Source organism: Stegostoma tigrinum, chromosome 2, assembly GCF_030684315.1.
Source record: "Stegostoma tigrinum isolate sSteTig4 chromosome 2, sSteTig4.hap1, whole genome shotgun sequence".
Taxonomy (NCBI): domain Eukaryota; kingdom Metazoa; phylum Chordata; class Chondrichthyes; order Orectolobiformes; family Stegostomatidae; genus Stegostoma; species Stegostoma tigrinum.
This window is the reverse complement of record NC_081355.1, coordinates 69,481,235-69,504,809: the sequence shown is the minus strand read 5'-3', so window position 1 is coordinate 69,504,809 and position 23,575 is coordinate 69,481,235. Positions and strand designations below refer to the sequence as shown.

The following is a 23,575-nucleotide window of genomic DNA, read 5'->3' as shown; positions in this document are numbered from 1 at the left end:
TACATTGCAGCAAAATGAATCCTTAAAGTTATTAACGTTCCATTATTTTAGTAAATAGGGAATCGAGCAGAATAATGCATGGCTGTATCTATTTCTCTTTGGTGAAACAGGTACCTTTGCGCCAGAGAATGAGAAAGTGATCTTTGGCTTGACTCACCCAATCAACGCATTTGAACCTCTCTGGGTGCAGGTGCATATTTTCTTAATTTAACACAAATATTTTACTGTATTATTAAAATTATCTGTATAGTTTGATTCAAGATCATACTCTTCTGTTACAGTATTGTATCAGAAATTGCTTTTCATGTTGGAGGCTAAAATTATTCCCTTGAGATAATTTAACAGAATGCAAATTTAAAATGAGGGCTAAAGTTGAAAAAGATAATGCAAACTAGTTTTCACACAAAGACTGCTAATAGATTCAGCATTTATTTTTAAAAACTGAAGCAGTATCATATATTTGACCCAGTGAGCAGCCTTATTGACAATCTATACGTTTTCTGTAATTTCTGAATGAATTTTCTACCATTTTCAATTTTTTTTGGTTGCACCAAATGCTAAATAAGTTTTGATTCAATGAGACATAATGAAAACATAGAAATAATATTGCTGGATGAGAAACCAGAAATGCATGCCAAAGCTGTGGGAAATAGGTTTCAAATCCCATCATAGATGCAGAAATTTAAATTCAGCTAACGAACCTTAGATATAAAACTGGACTTAGTAACATTGGCTACTAACATTGGTGTAAAAACCTATTTAGTTCACTGATTTCTTTAAGGTAACAAAATCAAATGGCCTTACCTCATGGGGCCTATACTAGACTACAAGACCCATAACTTCTCTCTGTAATTAGTAATCTACTCAGTTCAAAAGCAATTAAGGATGGGTATCAAACACTGTCCTAGTTAGTGATGCCTAAAAAGTTCATTCTTTAAAATGCTTACTCCCTTCAATCTAATGTGACATTTGTATCCTTTGGCCAATAGACACTGAGCAGAGATTGAGCTGTCAAGGGAAGGTGGGTACAGGTCTGGTGGAGAATTTAGGGTGTTGCCTGAAAGGTAACCCTGGGTCAGACAGCCAATGAAATGACCCAGTACCAGGCTTAACCCATCAGGTTTGCAGGAAAATGCTAAAACACACTACAACTGACAGGGTAAACAATTGAAATAGTCACTGATATAAATAACTGAAGATTTAACTCATTATTCTAACGTTAATAAAAACTCACTGGTTCAGTGGTATCTGCAACTAAACAGGGACAGGCTAGTATATGCACAGCATTGCCTGTTCAATGAAACTACCAGAGTGGGAAGCCTTCAAATAGTGAACCCTCATAGCTGCCTCTCCACTAGGTAAGCACTTCATTTGAAAGAGCCATCTCCTTTCTTGTCTGGTGTTATTCAACCTGTCAGAAATCAATTTACCAGTTTGCGGGTCTTTGTACATTGATCTTCATTTCACTGCTGTCAGCTTTCACTATGATTTTGAAAAATCTCCTGCAACTTTTGAAGAACAAAAGGAATAGCAGCTCCAATAGCAACACCAGTTGCCTTCTTCTCTACCACATGCTGCTTCATGGACAGAGGGCATTGACCCAGAGGTCTAACTTGAAGGAATGAGTTCCCCAGTACTCTGCTTGTAAGCAGGAGAATGGCTCTTTTTTGAGTTTTGGTGCCTCAAAATGTTCATGTTTTCTCAGCAAATCCTGGCTGGCATTTGCAGGAACTCTTGGAGCAACAACTCCTTCTGAGTAGATCAGGGGTTGCCATGCTTTGTTAGTGGTTGTCAAGCATGTTGTCTTAGGAGGCTCCCACTTTGCACTACTCCTCCCCAGTTCTCTACCTTTAACCTGAAGTTGTGGACTCTCCAAAAGCAGAATTGTGAGTATGGCAAAGTGATGATGTGAAGTAAGGAAGTGCAATATTTCAGTAGGATGGCAAGGGGCGTATTTCTGAGGACAAGTATTGGCTGTTCACAAGAGGTTATGTGCGGAGATAACCAAAGAAAGAGGAATGATTGGAGCTAAGACGGAAGCTACTGGAAAAGATCAGCAGATCTGGCAGCATTTGTGATGAAAAAAATCAGAGTTAACATTTCGGGTCGGGTGACCCTTCCTCAGAAATAATGGTAGCTGGGAAAACATTGGTTTAGCTGCATAAAACAGGGAGGGGTATGTGTGGTAGCGAGTAAACCATAGGATGGTGCCCAAAGAGAGAGAAGAGCAGTTGGATAGACAAAGGTGGTGATAGCTATCTATTTAGGAGGGTGAATAGTTGTTAAAGGGGTCTGTTAGTCACTAACAATAGGTACTCTGTAATGGCAGGCTATGTGCTAACAAGGCCTGGTGTGTGGGTTAGGAGGCTAGGACATGGGAGAGATGAGGCTCTAAAGTTATTGAACTTGACATTTAGTCCGGAGGGCTGCAGGGGCCCCAAGTGGAAAATGAGGTGGTGTTGTCCAGCTTGCATTGAGCTTCCCTGTAACATTACAGCAAGCTTGCGTCAGAGATACTGGCCAGGGAACAGGGTGGTGTGTTAAAATGAAGTTCAACGCAAGCTGGAAGAACAACAGCTCATTTTTTCATTTGGGGACCCTGGACTCAAGATCAAGTTCAATAATTTTAGGGCCTAAACTCTGCCGTTTCCTAGCCTCCTACCCCACACCCCAGGCCTTGTTATCACACAGCCTGTCATTACACGCTATTTATTGTTAGTCACGAACAGTCCCATTAACAACTATTCACCCTCCCAGTCAAATCGTTAACACCTCCTTTGTGTATCTAACTGCTGTTTTCTCTCTTTGGGCTCTATCCTACTGTTTACTCCCTATCGAATTCCCTTCCCTATTTTCTGCATTTTATGTGACATTTTCCCAACCACCATCAGTTCTGAGGTCACCAGACCCGAAACATTAACTCTGATTTTTTCTTCACAAACCTGCTGAGCTTTTCCAGCAACTTCTGCTTTTGTTCCTGATTTACAACATCCACAGTTCTTTCGGTTTTTAAATGATTGGTGCTGTAAGGTGTGTGTCCTGTGAAGTGATGTGTAGGAGAATGCTGGAGTGTGAGCCTCATCCTCTGTTTGTGCTAAATTGTTCACCTTTTCATCCCCCGAGACCTTAGACGTCTTGGGCACAATCTCCAGATTAAAAGAACTAAATTTCTGCTTCTCACTTCCTTATTCACTTGCATCAATGTTATTGTAAAAAGCGGGTCTCTTTCCTCTGTACTAGGTACATATTTGTGCTGTCCCTCAGCAAGTCCTTCAGTTAAGAGTCCAAACCCTGTGGGCTTGGAGCAAGGGTAAGGGTGGAGAGGGGGTTACATCTTTCATAAGTTTCCTTTATATTTCTGCAGTTCCCAAGGTTTCAGAAATCAGTTTCATCCTCTGCTAGGAAAACCCTTTCTTTGCCAGGCTTTTGCGTGATTCAAGCTGCTCTCTCCAGTTGAGAATCCCAAAGGTGTGCTGCAAATATCTTTGCTGAGTTAAAGATCGGCAGCACAACTTGCATCAATATCAAATAGGTTCAGTTAGCCACTTCCAACCTTCTCAGTATGTAAAGGCCTGCACATTTTCAATTCATAAAAAAAATTGCTTTTAATGAACTTTGAACTCCACAGCTGCACGCTAACATGCACCAGACTGTTCAGGTTTGCCAACTGCACTTTGAACGATACAGTCCTGACCACTCCAGACCATTCACATTATGTTGCTTGGCTGAAAGCCCAGACATCTATTAGATTATTAAAAATAAAACTGAACTCCTGAGAAAACATTGTTTGTTTGACATTTTTCATTCTCTGGTTTCTTCTGTTAACTGCATAGCCCCTATTTATATTCAATTAAGACATTTCAAGTTTTTACCGTTTCTACTATTGCTACTGTAAAGCTTTTGTAGCACGTCCTATTCTCACTATAGTATGCATTGGTTCTACACAGAGTGTAGGAAATGATGTAGCTTAACATGGAGGGTGTAACAGGCCTTAGGAGATGGGTGGGTGACGTATCCTTAGCATGAGGGCTATTGTTGACACTTCTAAGGTGGCGTAAACCACAACTGTTTGAAAAGCTGGATCAACTCCATTAAAATTGCAGAGGTCCAAATCATGCCTGTCTCTCCAATGGAACTGGCCAAGTCTGGATGAAGCTTTGTGACCCAAATCTACCTGCACCATTAAAAGGAGCAACTAAAACTTTTGGACCCTGAGGATGGATTAGGGATACTGGAATTGAGTTGTGGATGCCATCTTTCCCCCCCTCCACAGCACCCTCTGAGATTGCACTCACTCCTGTTTCATCACCCTTTCCGTCTGAACATGTTTTGCACATTATACTTTTGCAGTGGAGTATTTGATCCAACAGCGATATGTGCCATATTTCTGATTAGGTTGCAACCCATTAAAAGACCTGCTTTGTGTTTAAAGTTCAAGAAAATCAATTTATTTGGCTGTTATTGGTTCAGTCTTTTACTGTTCCCCATCAGTAGGACTGCAGGTGTGTGAAAGGTAACTGCCCAGTACAATTTCCCAGGAAGTCTTTTTGCTGACATGTTGGCAATATGCCAGGCAGGGTAGTGATAGATGAGGTTTGCCCACTCTTATCCCTACAATTGAGGCCCTTAAGCTGCCGATTGTTGTTTATCAAGTTTCCATTTTGCAGAATAACGTAATGCTTTGGAATCGTTAGAATGTATAAAGCTGACATTCTAATTAGCAGTACCAACAATCCAAAGTGCAAAAGGAGTCTTATTTGAGAACGAGGTGTTATGTCCTCCTGTTTCAGAAACATGACTTTTAGTGGTGCAGCCTAGTTTGAGTCACAAGACTGCACCACGCACTTCAAAACAATATGGATTGTGCTGGTTTTGTTTGCTGTCCTGTTGACCCTTGGAACTCAAAATTCAGACAGCATTCTAAATTTCACGCTCAAGGATGTGCAAAGAGGCAGGCAAAAGCCTAAGTAGCTTAGGTGTAAATCTAGACCCCCGGTGGGGTCTCTCGATTCCGTGCTCATTCAATGAACACTCACAGTCGCTCTGGCTGTTTAAGACTTTACTCTTTATTTCTTCAATCGACCGGGTACAGATCATCCGGAAAACACAGAAATTGAGCACTTCTGTATTCCTCGGAGGAGCTGCACACACAACTTAATACAAAGACATTTTTATACTTTTCTTAAAGCAGGGCACATGGCGTGATTGCATAATGTATTCAAACAATGACCAATCAATACATGATATTGCTTCATTGACAGTTACATAATACAATAGTATTAACTGGTAAACAACTTATGTCACAATGCTTTGGTTACTTTTTGTCTTGCCATATAGCGCCATAATATTAGCTACTGAAGGTCAGCTAGAATGGCTAGTACTGCATTTTCTAATCATTACTGCATTATTTATGCAGTTCTAGCAAAACTCAGAGTTCCCAGTTTAAAAGAGCAGCTCTCGCAGAATTTACAGTTCCTGGGCTAGAAGCCATTTTGTTGCTAACTTGCACCAGCAGCCATTTTGTGCCTGTATCCAAATCTCAGATTCTCATACGTAGAAAAAAGGCGCAGATTTTCCTGAAATTGCAAAATTGATGATTTGCAATATAAATCTTCCTACCTTGTGCATCAACTTCACAATTGCCAACTTAGTTCTGTACTTTTTAATGAGAATACAGCATGAGGCACTTGGTGGACTGAGAGTTAAAATGATGACGCATTCACCATCTAGAACTGCAGGACCTTTTCAAGAAAAAGAAGTACAATCTCCCCAATAGGATTTAATTGACCATTGAGCTTTGTATTAAACAATAATTTGCTGCTCAAGTACAGCTCTATGCTCATGGGACATGATGATAAACAATTTACTGAGATAAACAAAGCACTGAGTAGGTGAGTTCAAATAGCCGTTTTCCTTTATGATTTGAAATGCACCCAGTATACAAATTTACAGCACCATAAGACATCAGAGCAGAATTCGATCATTCAGCCCATTGAGTTTGCTCCATCATTGGATCATGGCTGAGATTCAGTCATTACACAGATTCAGCACCCCCTGGCTGAGGAAATTCTTCAGCCTCTCCATTCTAAAGAGTCATCCCTTCACTCTGAGGCTGCACCCTCAGGCCCTAGTCCCTCCATCTCATGGGAACATCTGCTCCATACCCGCTCCTCCATTCAATACAGTATTCCATAAGTTTCAATCAGATTATGTCTCATTCTTCTAAACTTGATCAAGTACAGACCCAGAGTTCTTCACTACTCCTCATAAAACAAGCTCTTCATCCCTAGGGTCATTCTTGTAAACCTTCTCTGGACCCCCTCAAATGCCATTCTTTAGGCATAGGGGCCCAAAACTACTTGTAATTTTCCAAACACAGTCAGACCAGAGCCTTGTACAGCCCCAGTAATATATGTCTGTTCTTGTATTCTAGTCCTCTTGAAATGAATGCTGACATTGCATTTGCCTGATAACTGCCAACTGAACCTGCATATTAACCTGAAAAGAATCCTGAACTAGGATTCCCAAGTTCCTTTGTGTTTCAGATTTCCAAAGCCTTTCCCCATTTAGAAAATATTTTCTGCTTCTATTCTTCCTACCAAATTACATAACCTCACACTTTCCCACATTGCATTCCATCTGCCACTCCTTTGCCTGATCTCCTTGACTGTCCATATCCTGCAGCCTTTCCACTTCCTCAGCACTCCCTGGCCTCCACCCATCATTGAGTCATCTGCAAACTTAGCAGCAATGCTCTCAGATCCTTCATCCAGGTCTTTAATATATAACCACATTTCCTAGTAAGGGATACAAGTCATCCGTTAGATGCAGTTTGATTTTGACAGTCGAATTTTTTTTCCCAAACTCTCAGGCTTAAAATCTCATCACTGCCAGAATACCTACGCATTGTTATAAAATCTAAGTAGCATCAAATCGTAAACTGACTTAGATGTATAAAATAAGGATCACCATTGTGTTTGATATGTGGGTGGGGCTAGTTTTCAAGGGATTGAAAGATTATTGGGCATATGGAAGAAAGTCAATTTGAGGTTAAAATCAGATCAGTCATTGTCTTATTGAATGGTGAACTGGCTTGAGAAAGCAAGTGGCCTTCTCTTGTTCCTTATTTGTATGTTTCTGTTGAGATTAATGGGAGAGTTGCAAAATTCCAAGAAAATGTAGAGTTATGCTATTAATGGTATTAGAGATAATGGGAACTGCAGATGCTGGAGATTCCAAGATAATAAAATGTGAGGCTGGATGAACACAGCAGGCCAAGCAGCATCTCAGGAGCACAAAAGCTGACGTTTCGGGCCTAGACCCTTCATCAGAGAGGGGGATGGGGGGAGGGAACTGGAACTGCTTTCCGGAGAGACCACTCTCTCCGTGACTCCCTTGTTCGCTCCACACTGCCCTCCAACCCCACCACACCCGGCACCTTCCCCTGCAACCGCAGGAAATGCTACACTTGTCCCCACACCTCCTCCCTCACCCCCATCCCAGGCCCCAAGATGACATTCCACATCAAGCAGAGGTTCACCTGCACATCTGCCAATGTGGTATACTACATCCACTGTACCCGGTGCGGCTTCCTCTACATTGGGGAAACCAAGCGGAGGCTTGGGGACCGCTTTGCAGAACACCTCCGCTCAGTTCGCAAAAAACAACTGCACCTCCCAGTCGCAAACCATTTCCACTCCCCCTCCCATTCTCTTGATGACATGTCCATCATGGGCCTCCTGCACTGCCACAATGATGCCACCCGAAGGTTGCAGGAACAGCAACTCATATTTTGCTTGGGAACCCTGCAGCCATATGGTATCAATGTGGACTTCACCAGTTTCAAAATCTCCCCTTCCCCTACTGCATCCCTCAACCAGCCCAGTTCGTCCCCTCCCCCCACTGCACCACACAACCAGCCCAGCTCTTCCCCCCGACCCACTGCATCCCAAAACCAGTCCAACCTGTCTCTGCCTCCCTAACCGGTTCTTCCTCTCACCCATCCCTTCCTCCCACCCCAAGCCGCACCCCCCGCTACCTACTAACCTCATCCCACCTCCTTGACCTGTCCGTCTTCCCTGGACTGACCTATCCCCTCCCTACCTCCCCACCTACACTCTCTCCACCTATCTTCTTTACTCTCCATCTTCGGTCCGCCTCCCCCTCTCTCCCTATTTATTCCAGTTCCCTCCCCCCATCCCCCTCTCTGATGAAGGGTCTAGGCCCGAAACGTCAGCTTTTGTGCTCCTGAGATGCTGCTTGGCCTGCTGTGTTCATCCAGCCTCACATTTTATTATCTATTAATGGTATTACCAGTCTCCTTCATATAATTCAAGGGTCCTTGTAATATTGCAAGTTCCCAATAGATTTGTGGGACTTGACATCTCAAGAAAGGTATCTTGCTGACCTTAGGAACAAAAACATAAGAACTGCGGATGCTGGAAATTGTAAACAAAGACAGAAATTTCTTGAAAAATCCTGATGAGTTTTCCTAGCAGTTTCTGTTCTTGTTACTGACTTTAGCAATGGTAATGATCTTTCCACCCTCAGGAATGTAGCTTACAACTGACATTTTCGCATCTAGAATTTTGCTAGTAGGGAGAACACAGCTTAAAATATGATAGTACTACCTAAACCATTGTTTTATATCTATTCTCCTGAACTGATTCTCACAGTACGTTTGCATATATCAGTGTCTTATTGTGAGTGGAGACAATCTTATTCAATGTGTAATTTTTTTTGAGAGCATGTTTTTTTCAGATTAGTGATGGATTGTTGCATGTTGTACGTATTTTCCAAGAAAAGACAACAATTTATAAAAATAAACTAATAGACCATAAGTATGTTGATAACAATGACTTTGATATGATTTCTGACATTAACCAAACTGTTAACGCTAATATTTAGTCCCTGCTGAAAATTGCAAAAGCGGGGAACGTTTTCAGAGGGAAATCCAGAAGTGTGGCTTTCCCACATGTCTTTTCAAATTTAACAGCTGGATACATTTTAGATATTTTCAAAAAATTTCCCATATGTAGCCAGCCTGATTAATAGGTTGGCAGTCTGTCGAACTGGAAAGGGCCAGGGAGTAAATGTTAGGTAAGTCTGATAATGTTGGAGAGGGGTGATGATTTGGATACAGTAGAGCTTGCAGTTGGATCAAATCTTGTGCAGGGAATGTAGGCTAACCAGTTACAGTGAATATGAAAGCAAGAATGTTGAGACTGAGGCATATCCTTTTACTCCTCATGATCCACAAATAATTCCAAAAAGATACAGGCAGCACGGTGGCTCAGTAGTTAGCACTGCAGCCTCACAGCGCCAGGGACCCGGGTTCGATTCCCACCTCAGGCGCCTGTGTGTGGAGTTTGCACATTCTCCCCATGTCTGCGTGGGTTTCCTCCGGGTGCTCCGGTTTCCTCCCACAGTCCAAGGATGTGCAGGTTAGGTGGATCGGCCATGCTAAATTGCATGTAGTGTTCAGGGGTGTGTGGGTTATAGGGGGCGGGTCTGGCTGAGATGCTTCAAGGAGCAGTGTGGACTTGTTGGGCCGAAAGGCCTGTTTCCACACTGTAGGAAATCTAATCAAATCTAATCAGATACTTCATTGTCCCTCCTGTGTTAAAAGTAAAATGGAATCAAAATGGATGAACTCTGCTTTCTTAAAAGATTTTAGTGATTGACTCACATTCTGAGAGGGAACCTGGTAACTCTGTTCCCAAGTTGCTTCTCTTAAAGTTTGAAGTGGGCATGATGGTGTTAGGTTGGATAATTTTTAAGTAATTCTACCTCTTGCCCTTCCAGCACCCCCAGTGCTGTGGGGTTAAAATTCCTCTCCTACTCACCAATGAGGCTTCTTAACTTACAACTTTGAATATGCATTTTGAAAAATGAGGCAAGTAAGACTTCAAGACAAAGGAGCTGAAGTAGGCCATTTGTCCCATCGAGTCTGTTCTGCCATTCAATGAGATCATGGATGACCTGACAGGAAAGTGGTGTTGATGACTGTTTTTTGTCCCCCACAACCTTTCATTCCCGAACTGATTACAATAGTGGCTATATCTTACGATTTTATTTAATTTTTCACATTTCATTTTTTTTTCCTCCAGTGCCATCACTTGCTTTACATTTTGAAGACATTTTGGGCAACCCCTGGCATATGCAACAAAATTTCTGTCCTCTTCAAAGGTCCAGGATGGCAACCAGGCAAACCCAGACTTGGGTGCCTTGAAGACATTCCAGCAGTATGTAATGAAAAGTATTACTTACGTAAATGGAAGGGGAAGGACTGGGTATAGAATTTCAATCTAGGATAGTTAGTTCATGCTGTGCCACTTATTATAGCACAACTCAAGTATTTCAGAAACAAGAAATTTGCAATATTAAAATGTTAATGATATGTCAACTTGTTGCTGGTTACTTAACATATTTGAGAATGGGTCTAGCTGCTGATGTGAAGGTTGGGCCTTGTTTAATCCCCAGTGACTTTAATGTAGCTACGAGCTAGAGAAAGCACGTGGTTTGGGGTAGAGGGAGAAGGCGTTTTGGAAACACTGTCTGCACAATTCTTCTTAAAAGTGTTTGTTTATGTGTACACTTTGGAGGATACACTAACAACATTTAAAGGTGAGTACATTAGCAACATTTAAAAGGCATTCGGATGAATACGTGGGTTGGAAAGGTTTGGAAGGTTATGGGCCATGTGCAGAGAAATGGGGTTAGTGCATATGGACATTTTGGTCGACATGGACCAATTTGGGCTGAAGGGCCTGTCTCCCTGCTGTAGGACTATATGCCTCTATGATATCTTTAAATTACTCCAGTCATTAACTGTCCACATTTAACTTTGATGATATTTTCTGACGGAAAACATTACAAAGAGGTTTTCAAAATAAGGAGAAATCATATAATGATGATGCGGTCTCGGAGATTCATAAGTAGGTGATTTGAAATAGATGTTGAAAGGATTTTCTTTTTGTTTTGCTCATACTTGGAAAGATACATATCGGGACATAATGACTGGTAACAGTACTATTGGTGATGTTCAATTAATACCTAGTAATTCCTACCCTCAATGAAAATATTTATATCATAACCCATTAGAAGTGTTATTGATTAAAAATCTAGTGAGGTCCTGTGCATTAGTTAGAACAAAATGTAACAAAAGTAGTTTCTAATGATTTGTCTTAAATTTCAAAGCAAGAATCTCTCACAAAAAACGAGGTGGCTGTAAACTAAACCAGCAGCATTTATGAAACAATAAAGCCTTGCCTGTCAAATAGGAAAAATTGCGGCACAGTGGTAACACCTGGACGAGGAACTTCAGGTTTAAGTCCCCCACATCAGGACTTAATAGACTTGGTAATCATAACAGAGAAATACAGGTTGATTATCAAAGTCTAAATCCTTCTATATGGCGAGATCTGACTTGCTGATATGTCTTTGGGAGAGTTTCTGAGTCTGTTGAACTGCAGCACAAATCTTCATACAGTAATGCGCAGCATGTGCATGTACTTAACAAGAACAAGCGTGGTCACTGTTTCATGGCACAACCCACATATCCTTCAAAAGATGGCACAGTCAACACAACAATGCAACGTCTGTTTCTCCCTTATGTCTTCTCTTGGGATCAAGGATGACTTGATTCAACTTTCAGTTTTGTGCATTCTCGGATGCTAAGAAGTCCAGTGTAAAGTTTGCAGACTTTTTCATATGTGGGGTAGGTGCTGCTTGGATGGTTGGGAAGAAAGGTTGTTTGAAGTCTTCTCCGTCAACTTGACTTCATCTCTGTGTATTGCTGATGAAACCTCTCAATGTATTTGCTGCCTTCCCGAAAGATGCTTTTACATTTTTGGTTGCCAGAAACCAGATGTCCCATGAGTCAATGTGTATGTTGGACCAGTTTTAAGGATGCTTTGAAGTTCTCCCCAGAGCATCTCCTGGGAATCTCCTGTTCTGGCTGAACTCAGAAATGATCAGCTGTTTTGGGACTCTGGTGTCAGGCATACAAATGACAGAAATGGACAAGAGCAACATTAATTCATATCATTATTGCAGAGTTTAACTGCTTATGTACTTCCAAATTTCAAATTAAAAACCTCAGATTACACATATACAAAGAAGTTTGGCAATGATGCTGTGTGATTATAAAAGGTAAACATGTAATAAATGTATTACTATCACTGTATAACAAAAATATTGAATAAGATAGGATTGTACTATTGGCTTAACAACTCCATAATGGCACTGTGGGTGTCACTGAAACACATTGACTTTTCAAAAATCTTTTCATGGAACTTGGCCATCGCTGGCTGGGCTAGCATTTATTGCCCCATACCTAGTTGCTCTCAAAAAGGTGGTGTTGAGCTGCCTTCTCAAACTGCTGCAGTCCTTGAGCTGTAAGTAAACCCTCAAACCCTGGTGGGAATTCCAGGATTTTGACCCAGCGACTGTGAACAATATATCTCAAAGTCAGGATGGTGAGTGATTTAGAAGGGAATTTGTAGGTGCTGGTGTTACTACACATCTACTGCCTTCGTCCTTCTAGATAGAAACAGTTGTGGGTTCAAATGATGCTATATAAGAAACCTTGGTGAATTTCTGTAGTGTGTACTATGGATGGTATATACTGCTACTATCGAGTGTTGATGGTGGAAGGACTGAAATTTGTGGATGCCAAACAAGCAGGCTCATTTGTACAGGATGGTGTCAAATTTCTTGAGTTTGTTAGAGCTCCACTCAACCAGGCAAGTGGGGAGTATTCCATCACATTCCTAACTTATACACTGTAGATGATGAACAAGATTTTGAGAGTCAGGAGGTTAGTTGTTTTGTGCACTGTTTCCAGCCTTAATCTGCTCCAGTAGTTATTGAATTTATATGGATGGTCTAGCTGATAGTTTCTGGTCAATGGTAACCCCCAGTATGTTGATAGAGGTGTAGTGTTACCTCTGAGGCTGACAACAAATAAAGCTCCTGCACCTCCCAGTCGCAAACCATTTCCACTCCCGCTCCCATTCTTTAGATGGGCCTCCTGCAGTGCTACAATGATGCCACCCAAAGGTTGCAGGAACAGCAACTCATATTCCGCTTGGGAACCCTGCAGCCCAATGGTATCAATGTGGACTTCACCAGCTTCAAAATCTCCCCTTCCCCCACCGCATCCCAAAACCAGCCCAGATAATCCCCTCCACCCACTGCACCACACAACCAGCCCAGCTCTTCCCCTCCACCCACTGCATCCCAAAACCAGTTCAACCTGTCTCTGCCTCCCTAACCTGTTCTTCCTCTCACCCATCCCTTCCTCCCACCCCAAGCCGCACCTCCATCTCCTCCCTACTAACCTCATTCCACCTCCTTGACCTGTCCGTCTTCCCTGAACTGATCTATCCCCCCCTACCTCCCCACCTATACTCTCCTCTCCACCTATCTTCTTTTCTCTCCATCTTCTGTCCGCCCCCCCCCCTGTATCCCTATTTATTCCAGAACCCTCACACCATCCCCCTCTCTGATGAAGGGTCTAGGCCCGAAACGTCAGCTTTAGTGCTCCTGAGATGCTGCTTGGCCTGCTGTGTTCATCCAGCCTCACATTTTATTATCTTGGATTCTCCAGCATCTGCAGTTCCCATTATCTCCTGCTTTTCTGCCTGTTTTGCATTCCAGGGCCCACATAGTACTCGCTTAATCCAAACCTTCCACTGCTCCGATTCAAGATTTCAACCACCTGTACAATTTGACCGGCTTGAGACAGACTGACAGCTACACAGTACTTAAAATCTTTTGTTCGTTATTCTATACCATATACTGGGAAGTTTGCAAAAATACAGAGCTCTTCTTTTGATGACTGCTCATATACAAATAATCGTAAATTTGTCATTGCGCATTCTGTAGAAGCATGTGGTTATTTTGCAACATTGTATCTCGAAGGCGCTTGACAAATAATCCTCAAACTGCTGTAATCACGAACTGGCTCCCATTTATTTAATAGGGCAAAGGTTAAGTATGCTTTTAAGAAAACATTCACAACTAACCACAGAGGAACCAATGTAAAGTCCAAAAAGTACAATCAGAGGAAATTGGTCTCGCAAGTTTGATGAAGCCCTGCCCTACAAAAGCTTTGTTTAGAAGTGCTGAAAACTCCGAATTGTTAGAATTTTCATAAAACAGGACTTCCACATGGAAGTGGAGAAAACACTGAAGTGAAAGATTACTGAGAAGTACAGCAGATATTGACTGTTGGCTTCATGTAATTTTGCACAAGAAGATCTGCGCAGAATTGTTATGTAATATATTTTCACCACAGTATGAGATATTTTTGAGTTTTTTTGAGTCTCTTCTCCCTCATTCGGACACATACACAATACAAAGAAAGAAGTCCAAAATAAAGAATGCTGTTTCAGTATCCACTGTGATTTCTAAAGTGATTGCTACTTCATGGATTGGCTACCTAGAAACATGTTGCAGTGCAAAATCATAAAACTAAAACTTAAGTTGTGAGGAAAACACTTAATTGAAATGAGTCCAATTGTTGATCTTTGCTGGAACGTTACCATGTGAAAAAAGGTCAAAACTTTGGCTAAGTGTGAAAGACTGCTTTTCTTATCCATTCCACAATGTCTTCAGTCAGTGATATTGGCTTTCGTAAACCAACTAGTCCTTATGAAACTCTCATAATGATATATGGCAGTGAAATATTAATAATCTTGCTACAAGTCAAGGCTGTGTGAGATTTGGAGATGGTGATGTTCTTGAACATTGTATTGTTCATGATGATGATGTTCACAATCAGTGGAAGTGTGAGTGAAGGTGACCTTCTAGAGTCACTGCAAAGCACCCAAGAATGGATGGAAGGTTGCCCATTAAGTCCAATGATTCTGACACTGATGAAACAGACTACTTTTCCGAGGATGTTTTTGATATTCTTGGATCTTCTTGCATCTGAGTTCATCGTGACACGTAGTCCATTATATTCAAATATGAGCTTTGTGAATGATGGCAATGCTGTAACGAGTCAAGAGCTGCATCATTTGCCCAGCCCTCGTAGCTGTGGTGTGAATATGAGGGGATCCAGGTAAGCATCTGGTTAATAGTGAACTCACAATTTTGGTGTTTGTGGGTCGAGTAATGCATATATCCCTGAGGACTGAAGGACATGTTTCGGATTTTCTAGTTGGAGATAGCCAGCCAACGATTCTTGTGCACTTGCATGGGATGAGGGCAACCTGCCAGCTATGAGGCCATACCTGATATTGCTTAGGTCCTACTACAGTTGTAATAGGCTATTTCATTTTCGAAGCAATTGTAAATTGATCTGTCAATGATGAAGTGGATGATTGGTCAAATAACATTGACCTGAGGAACTCCTGCTGGAGTGCCTGGGAGCAAGTGATTTTGGTGAGTGGGAATCCTTGATTGATCATTTTATCACTGCTGACTATTGAAAGGAGGCTGAAACAGTACTAATTTTCTCAAGTAGGCTTTTTTTAGACAATGGGAATCAGTTGGGAAATCAAATATTTTATTGGCAAATTATGGCACAAGAGTAAAATAATGTGGATGCTGGAAAACTGAAATTTTTAAAAAATGAAACTGAAAGCAGGTCACATTTGTGAAGAGAAAAGCAGAGTTGTTAACTCAAGTCAATGAACATTCATCAGAGCTGTTTAATTCTGGTGCTTAATACTGCAGCTGAGATATGAATGTGACCTATAGACTTTGGTGTTCAAGAGTGTTGCCATTTCTTGACGTCACATAGAATGAAGCAAAATTCATAAGGGAACAATGTCTCTGACTACAACAGTGAGTATCAACATCGTTTACAAATGTTTTCTCAATTAAAATAATTTCTTGTTTTTTTTCAGATTAGTGGAAATGAAATTCCACATAATCCCCACATCCCTGTTTGGCTTCAATTGTATGCAGTTCTGCATTTTATTCTCATTTTGGGTATTTATCTACACATATTTGCTCATAAGTCTGTAAGTATTTTTACTTTATTATAATACTTTAGGGAACACTCTGCCATCAATGAGTTGGGTGCCATGGGGATCAGTGCTGAGGCTTTATCTTTTTTCAGTTTATTTAATGACTTGGACAAAGAGACCGAAGGTAGAATTATAAATTGGCTGAGGACACAAAGATGGGTAGGTAAGAAAGTTATGAAGAGGATATATGAAAGCCACAAGGGGATATAAATGGTTGAATAAGTAGGCATAGACCTGGTAAATGGAGTACAATGTGGGAAAAGGTGAAATTTTTCAGTTTGACTGCAATGATATTTAAGAAGTAAACTTTCTAAAGGTGAATAGTTGCAGCTGTCTGAGATACAGAGGGACCTAGATATCCTAGGGCATGAATTGCACAGTGTTAGTATGTGAGTACAACACATAACTAGGAAAACAAATAATAGTGGTTCCTTGCAAGGGGGATTGATTACTAAAGTAGGGAAACTATACTTCAGCTATGCAGCATGTTGGTGCGACCACATCTGGAGCACTGTGTACAGTATTGGTCATCTTATTCAAGGAAGGATATAAATGCACTGGAAACAGTTCAAGGAAGATTTGCTAGACTAATATTGGAATGAGCAGTTTGTCTGGTAAGAAGAGGTTGGATAGGCTAAGCTCGTATCCATCCGGCACTTGGAAGAATAAGACTTGATTTGCACATGTGTGATTCTTAGGGGGTCTTGGCAGGGCAGATATGGAAAGAATGTTTTCTCTTGTGGGAAAATCTAAAATTAGGCATTACTGTTTAAATATGTGGAATCATCCCCATGTAAGAAATAAACAGAGATTCTTTTTTACCCAAAGGGAATTCTGAATCTTTGAAACTCAAAAGGGGGTGGAAGCAGTTCCCTTAAAAATTTTTAGGCGGGGTAGATATATTCTTGAAAAGCGGGGAAGTTAAAGCTTGCATTGCGGAAGGGAATTTGGAATAATCAAGTCAGCCATGGTCTTAGTGAATGGCAAAACAGGTTCAAAGCATTGAGTGGCCTACTCCAGTCCCTAATTCGTATGAGCATTTGTACAAATTTATGATTACGGTATGTTCAAAACAAAAAAAATGTCATTGTAATGACCAGAGGTTTGGAAATAGTTACATAATTGTATGAGAGTTAACTTTCAAAGATTTAGGTGCTGATATTAATGCCCTTTACATTCTGGAAATGCCCATTCTTTGAACACAAAAGAAAGGAGAACTCATGAATACCTCTGAAGCTGAGTGACCATCCCTGTTATTTCATCCTCGGATTTCTGGTATTTTTTTCAAGCAGCTTGGCTGCCTGGGCCTGTGCAGAAATAGAAAGTTCTCAGCCCTTCCAACTTCATAACTTATTATAACACCCATGGAGCATCCAGATACAGGGGCACCTCAATATGTTGATTTAAGCAAACAAAAGATGGATATAAGCATGAATTATTGTTTTCCAAATGGCAGTTTGAATAGAGTCTCTCAGATTCTATTCCTCAGATTAGAGTCCTGCACAGGAGTGTAACTGAGCTTTGTTAAAGATAAAACCCATGTTAATTCATCTCAAAGAACGCATTCTGTCATATAAACTATGCCACCTTGAGCAAGTTTGAGTGATCTGTATTCTAAACTTCACTATCTTAAGTTGATTGTAGCCGAAACATCAGCTCTCCTGCTCCTCTGATGCTGCCTGGCCAGATGTGTTCAACCAGCTCTACACCTTGTTATCTCAAATTCTCCAGCATTGGCAGTTCCTACTATCTTTTCAGCAAACAGATCTTTGCTTTGAGTTTGCAAGTGTAGGCTAGTTCAATATGATCTGTGTTCTGCTTAACGCACAGAACCAAAAGAACCTGTTGTCTATTCAGTCAGCCAATCATTGGGACACACAGCTTACATAATTGACATCGTTACCACAGCAAAAGGAATTATTTCAGTTTATGCTTTTTCAAATTGTCCAGGAGATTTGGGGAGCCCAGAGTTCATGGCAATGCCTCAGCCAATGATAATTGACCTGCCAATCAATTATCACCATTTTCCCTTGTAGTGTAATAAGTTGTGATCTTTTGAAATTTGAAATTGTGTGTGTCCCGATGCAAGATGACAACTTGTCTCTGCAGCACTAACCAGGTCGGTTATTGTCCTTTTTCTTCGTGTTGGGCATTACCCTGCTAAAAATGCATTTGTCTGCATAAAATCATAGTAATTTGTTAGCTGTAAAGTGTTTTGGAATTATCTGAGGATTTGGTAAGATACAGTGAGCTTTCTTCTTTTCTATTTCTTTGATGTATTGGTTCCCATTTCTATATTGCGACATTAAGAAATTTAGCTTAACTTATTCGTGGTACATTGAGTAACATTCAGCACCTTGAAGCATAATGAATATGATCTGAAATGGTCCTATCTTCCCAATGCAAACAAAGTAAAATTAAGATGTAACAATGAATAGGATTGTCAAATGAAATAACATATTGTAACTTAGCTTATGTGTTTTAAATGGATGCCGTGCTGTTATGCCCTGAAGACATGCTGTGTATTTCTAAATTGCCATATAATTTTGAATCAGACTTGTTTCTAAATATGTTTAAAACTTTTAATCCAATGATGTCAACCTTTGTTTCCTTTTAAACGAGAATTTGTTTTTGCTTGCTTAAATAGGTTCTATCAGAGTTCACAATCCTCTTGGGAATTGGATATATAATACTCACGTTGAGTTCTATTGGATTGATGATGGAGAACAGGCAAGAGACACTTTTTTGCTGTTGCCAGAATAATCAGTCTTCCTTCCTACTGGCCTTCTCTCTTTATTGCCTTATTTTATGATTTTCTTCCTATTAATTTCTCATTTCCATTATGTTGGGGTTGATTTTCTTCTTAGCTGCATTCCAAAAGCAGATGCAGAAGGCACATGGCTTTCATTGGAATTAGGTGGAAATTTGTTCTTCTTGATTTTCATCTATTCCAATCCTATCCGATTCTTAGCTTGATAACAAAGTGTGGGGCTGGATGAACACAGCAGGCCAAGCAGCATCTTAGGAGCACAAAAGCTGACGTTTCGGGCCTAGACCCCGAAACGTCAGCTTTTGTGCTCCTAAGATGCTGCTTGGCCTGCTGTGTTCATCCAGCCCCACACTTTGTTATCTTGGATTCTCCAGCATCTCCAGTTCCCATTATCTCTGATCACAATTCTTAGCTTGATCTAGGTTTGGGTTTACAGCCTTATGTAGGTGCATCATTGAAGTACTTGTGATGCTAACTGTAGGTTTGATACGCTCCTTCAATATTATTTGTCATGGTTTTGCGATTCTGGGTTTTGAATTAGTAACTGGTGGTTTTTCTTTGTATCTAGAGATAATCAGTAACTTGTAAGTATTTATGTAGTAATGATGATTTCTGTTCAAGGTGACTTTAGAATGAATGAGATTTATGCACCATTAATGGACTTATGTTTATTTTAGATCGTTTTGTGAGCCAGGAAGGTAAATAATGGGGCCTCAAAATTTGGTAGAGCTGCCTGGACCCATATTTTAAACTTAAAGAAAGTATCATAGCTTAGAAAGGGAGACCTTTACCTTCACTTCTTTAGTTTGTGTGGCGTAGTCCTGTGATATCCTTGAAATAGGATGTCTGTGAGAACCAATGCTCCTGAGAAGGGAAGTTTATATAGTGGAACTTAGAATGAGGATTTAGTGTTCGCCCCAGACCAGAAGTGTTGGGATAAAGCTCCAAACATGTTACTTAAAGCTGAGTACTTTAACATTCAGGTTTATGGTAGCTCCAGATAAAAGCTAACTGTAATTCCAATCTAAATGTTAAAGCCGCAAATGCCTTAAACCTACTGAGGTGGTAGGTACAGGGAATCTACCATGAATATTGTATGAGTGGTATTTTAGTTGCTGTACCAGGGATGCGTCTCGGGCGCTATACAAAAGCTGTTGGTTTTTCTTTCACTTTCTAAAGGAGTGCTTCAGGATTAATGGAACTATACTTTTACTGCATCTTTAAAATATTTGAATTTCTGATATATGTTGGTGAATTGGTTTAGTTTATCTTGCCCACCTTTCTTTTTGTGGATAAGCTTGTTTTATTGTTGAAGCAGAATCGGCATCATTGCTTGCCCATGTTTCAGTCAGAAACCACTTTGTTAAAACCAAAACACATCAAAATATGATAGATCAAGCCAGATTACTGTCTGGCATCTGATGTGTCCTGTAATAACATCAGTTGGGATCAGAATATATTGTATTGTTTAGTCAGCCTAGAATAAATGTTCAAAACTCTGGAGTGTGCCTTGAACCTATATCTTTCTGACTCAAAGGCAAGAACAGGAACATTGCGAGATAGTAAGAACTGCCGCTGCTGGAGTCTGAGATAACAAGGCGTGGAGCTGGATGAACATTGCAGGCCAGGCAGCGTCAGAGGAGCAGGAAAGCTAATGTTTTGGGTCGGGACCCTTCTTCAGAAATGGGCCAAAACATTGAGCCAAAGCCAATACCTGAGGAAAGGAAGAATCATGGAGTGATGCCAGAAAGGCATGATGTCTAATTTCATCATACGCTTTGATTAATTCCTTTCTAGTACATCCATTAACAGGAATCAAACCACCTGTTTGTACACTTTCAGTTTCCAAAAGAAATATATAACTGACCTTTATACCCAGTTTAAAATCACTTCAAATACAGCATGCCATATGTTTTAGTGTATTGCATTAAAGAAGACATAGTAGGATATTGAAGACCGTATACGGCCTCAAGATGTCACTGACCATTTCTCAAAGACCTGACACATCAAACTGTTTCTCAGAATCTGGCTCATCCAAGATGCAAATGCAGAACAGTATCCACTGGAAATGCTGTCAGTACAATTGCAGCAGCACTGGAACCCAGGGCTACAGTTGCAAGGAAATTTCCACTCAGATGTAACATGAATTTCTTCTGTATCTCCTAATTAAATGCTAAGTTGAAAGGATGACAACATGTGTTGTTTCAGAGATAGTAGGAACTGCAGATGCTGGAAAATTGAGATAACAAGGTGTAGAGCTCTACACCTTGTTATCACAATGTGTATTGTGTATTGTTTTTGGTGTTTGAATATGACGGTTCTATACTATAGTGTAGGCACCTCTTTGACTATAGCAAACATGAAGCATTGCTATCATGTTCTGTCTGATCTGCAATCTTATTCCTGCACATGGGTTCTATTTCTGTTTTTGTCTGTCATTTCTCAATTTTTTTCCCATTTGAACTAGGAAAAGATTCCTAATGAGTTGACTTACCACTTGAGACAATCCATAGACTTTCTAAAGTGACATTATGTTAATATCCATCCCTCGCAAAATGGCCTGACACCAGTTTCCTCTCCTGGAAATAATGTCTTTTTAAGCAGTTTGACTTTGCATCTTATGGTATGAAAATCACCTCAGCCTGAAGCTGTTGGTATAATTATCATTTGTTTTTCAGTTGTGATATGTACAAGAATTGAATAATTTGAAAATGGTCCAAATCCGTCATTTAAAACTTCCTTCCATTACATCAGTCTCATTCACTTTCACATGCTTTGTATCTTTTGCTATTTTGCTATGGTAGATCACTTTTGTGTCTTCATTTTTACTGTTATGTGTAAAGATGCATGGTTCTGCTTATTTTTTCAGTTTAGTTTTGTTAATGTTCACGAATCACTAATTGTGTTTCTTCCAATGTCAACAGATCTGAAGTGGCTATTTTGGAAATCGTCCGATGCTGCATTTTTCTTTTTCTTGAGCTCGGTTCCTTGACTGGCCCTTTAAAGCTGGTGACTAAAGTAAGCAACTTTTTCTTCATTTAACCAAATACAGTGGTAGAAAGGAAAAGTTAAACTGCTGAAAGTAGTGTTTATGTTTAAAGTTGCATTACTATTGAAATTATTTCACACCAGTAATTACTGATCACAGTATCATAGCTTCAATAGCTCATTGTGAAATGGCTGTAAAAAGAACGAAGGGTCTAGGCCCGAAATGTCAGCTTTTGTGCTCCTAAGATGCTGCTTGGCCTGCTGTGTTCATCCAGCCCCACACTTTGTTATCTCGGAAATTAAGTGCAATGGAGTTTTTCTGGGAGATTGCAAAGGATTGCAAAGTAGTGGGCGTGGTACTGAACTTTCATTCAAGCCATGTTTCTGCATGTCACTCTAACGTCAAGCACAAGCCCAATTTTCCTTTGTAACCTTAAAACAATAATCATGATGGAATTTTGCATTCTGGCTCTGGAAAAGATAAGAAAGATCCAATAATATTGCAACTGAAGGTGTTAATAGAGACATGTTGGTCCTCCAACAATGCCCTCGCTTTGGTACTTGGAAGTAGGTTTGTCTGCAGTGTACTGAGCCTAAAAGGACTTCAGTGGAAGAAAATCAGAATAGAAGATTTTTTTAAAATCCTGCTTTAATGAAGGAAAGATCTCAGTGATTCTGCTGTGCTGTATTTGGGTTATGTGTCTGCTATGGCTAAATAGCTGAACCTCTTTAGAAACAGAAAGAGCTAATGTTAAGTTTGTACTCTGAAATGTTTGTGAGAGTAACATGGTATATCTGGGTGTTAGGCATGAACCCTGAGTGTCAGGAAGTCCTGATAGGTGAGTGTCAGGGCGGTGGTGCAATGGATGATGATAACCACGTAGGGAATATGAAGTGTTTTAAAGACTCATTCATTGAGGTTGACTACAAACGTGACGTAATCAGATTTCTTGAGGCACTGCTGGCCAATTCTTCGGGCCAGATTTCTTGCATTGATCTCTCTCTCTCTACCAGTTTCCAGTTCCTTTGGTGAGTGGCTCTTGAGCATTGTCTACCTCTACCCAGTAAACGTGACTGCTGGCCCACAATCCACTTTCATGATCAAAATCCCTCGTTCTGCAGCTGTGAACCTGGGAGCTTCAGTCTTCCCCAGTGCTCCATTTCTTTGCAGCCCCTAAATGCAGTCAGTCACATGGGGTCAGCGTCATTTCTCTTCCATTTAAGATAGAATGATTGTCTTTAAGAGCTTGATTGTACCACATGAGATCAGCACACAATATTCAGTCTCTGCTGAGTACACAGGCAGCCAGTAAATGAGTATCGTTCAGACCAACCATATAATCAGGGAAATGAGGAGGCAGCACCAAGCCTGTATTCTACCAGTCTTAATGGCAGCATGCATGGGCAGGTCGTGAGCCATGACTCCTACACATGAAAATGGGCGAAATGAAATTTTAGCATACATTATTTAAACAAAAGAATGGATACTGAGTCAGAACATTATAACTCAAGGGTTTCATTGCAAATCAGAGATGACTTAATCATTTGTGTTTTAAGATTACTGAATTAATGAATTCCCCCAGATTAAACAATCACAATACCTATCATTCAAACTTTGCTTTCCCTCGGCTACTTGGTACACTTCTATATTTTAATATTCTTTCATATCATTTATTTGAATTTAAAAGCTGGCCTAAAGTCGATAAAAAATTATTATACCAGCAAAACTCTAATGAATTGCCTAAGTATGTTTTAAATCCCAAGTGTTTAGGAAATATATGCATTTCATTTGAAGGCTTGACAGAGTGTTCTTTCTTAGTTTTTACAGGTAAGT

The 23,575-nt window shown here is 40.4% G+C and overlaps 1 protein-coding gene across 3 annotated transcripts in view; it reads left to right on the top strand.

Moving 5' to 3' along the window:
* agmo (alkylglycerol monooxygenase) overlaps positions 1-23,575 on the top strand; it is a 349,880-nt gene that overhangs the window by 236,109 nt on the left and 90,196 nt on the right. For 2 of the 3 annotated variants that reach the window (XM_048549597.2, XM_048549590.2), the window contains exons 8-12: positions 111-190; positions 10,110-10,244; positions 15,861-15,977; positions 18,631-18,713; positions 21,678-21,771. In XM_048549597.2, the coding sequence (XP_048405554.1) occupies positions 111-190; positions 10,110-10,244; positions 15,861-15,977; positions 18,631-18,713; positions 21,678-21,771 (509 nt within the window). The remainder of the gene's footprint in view (positions 1-110; positions 191-10,109; positions 10,245-15,860; positions 15,978-18,630; positions 18,714-21,677; positions 21,772-23,575) is intronic. The other variant, XM_059654521.1, reaches the window with a different exon arrangement.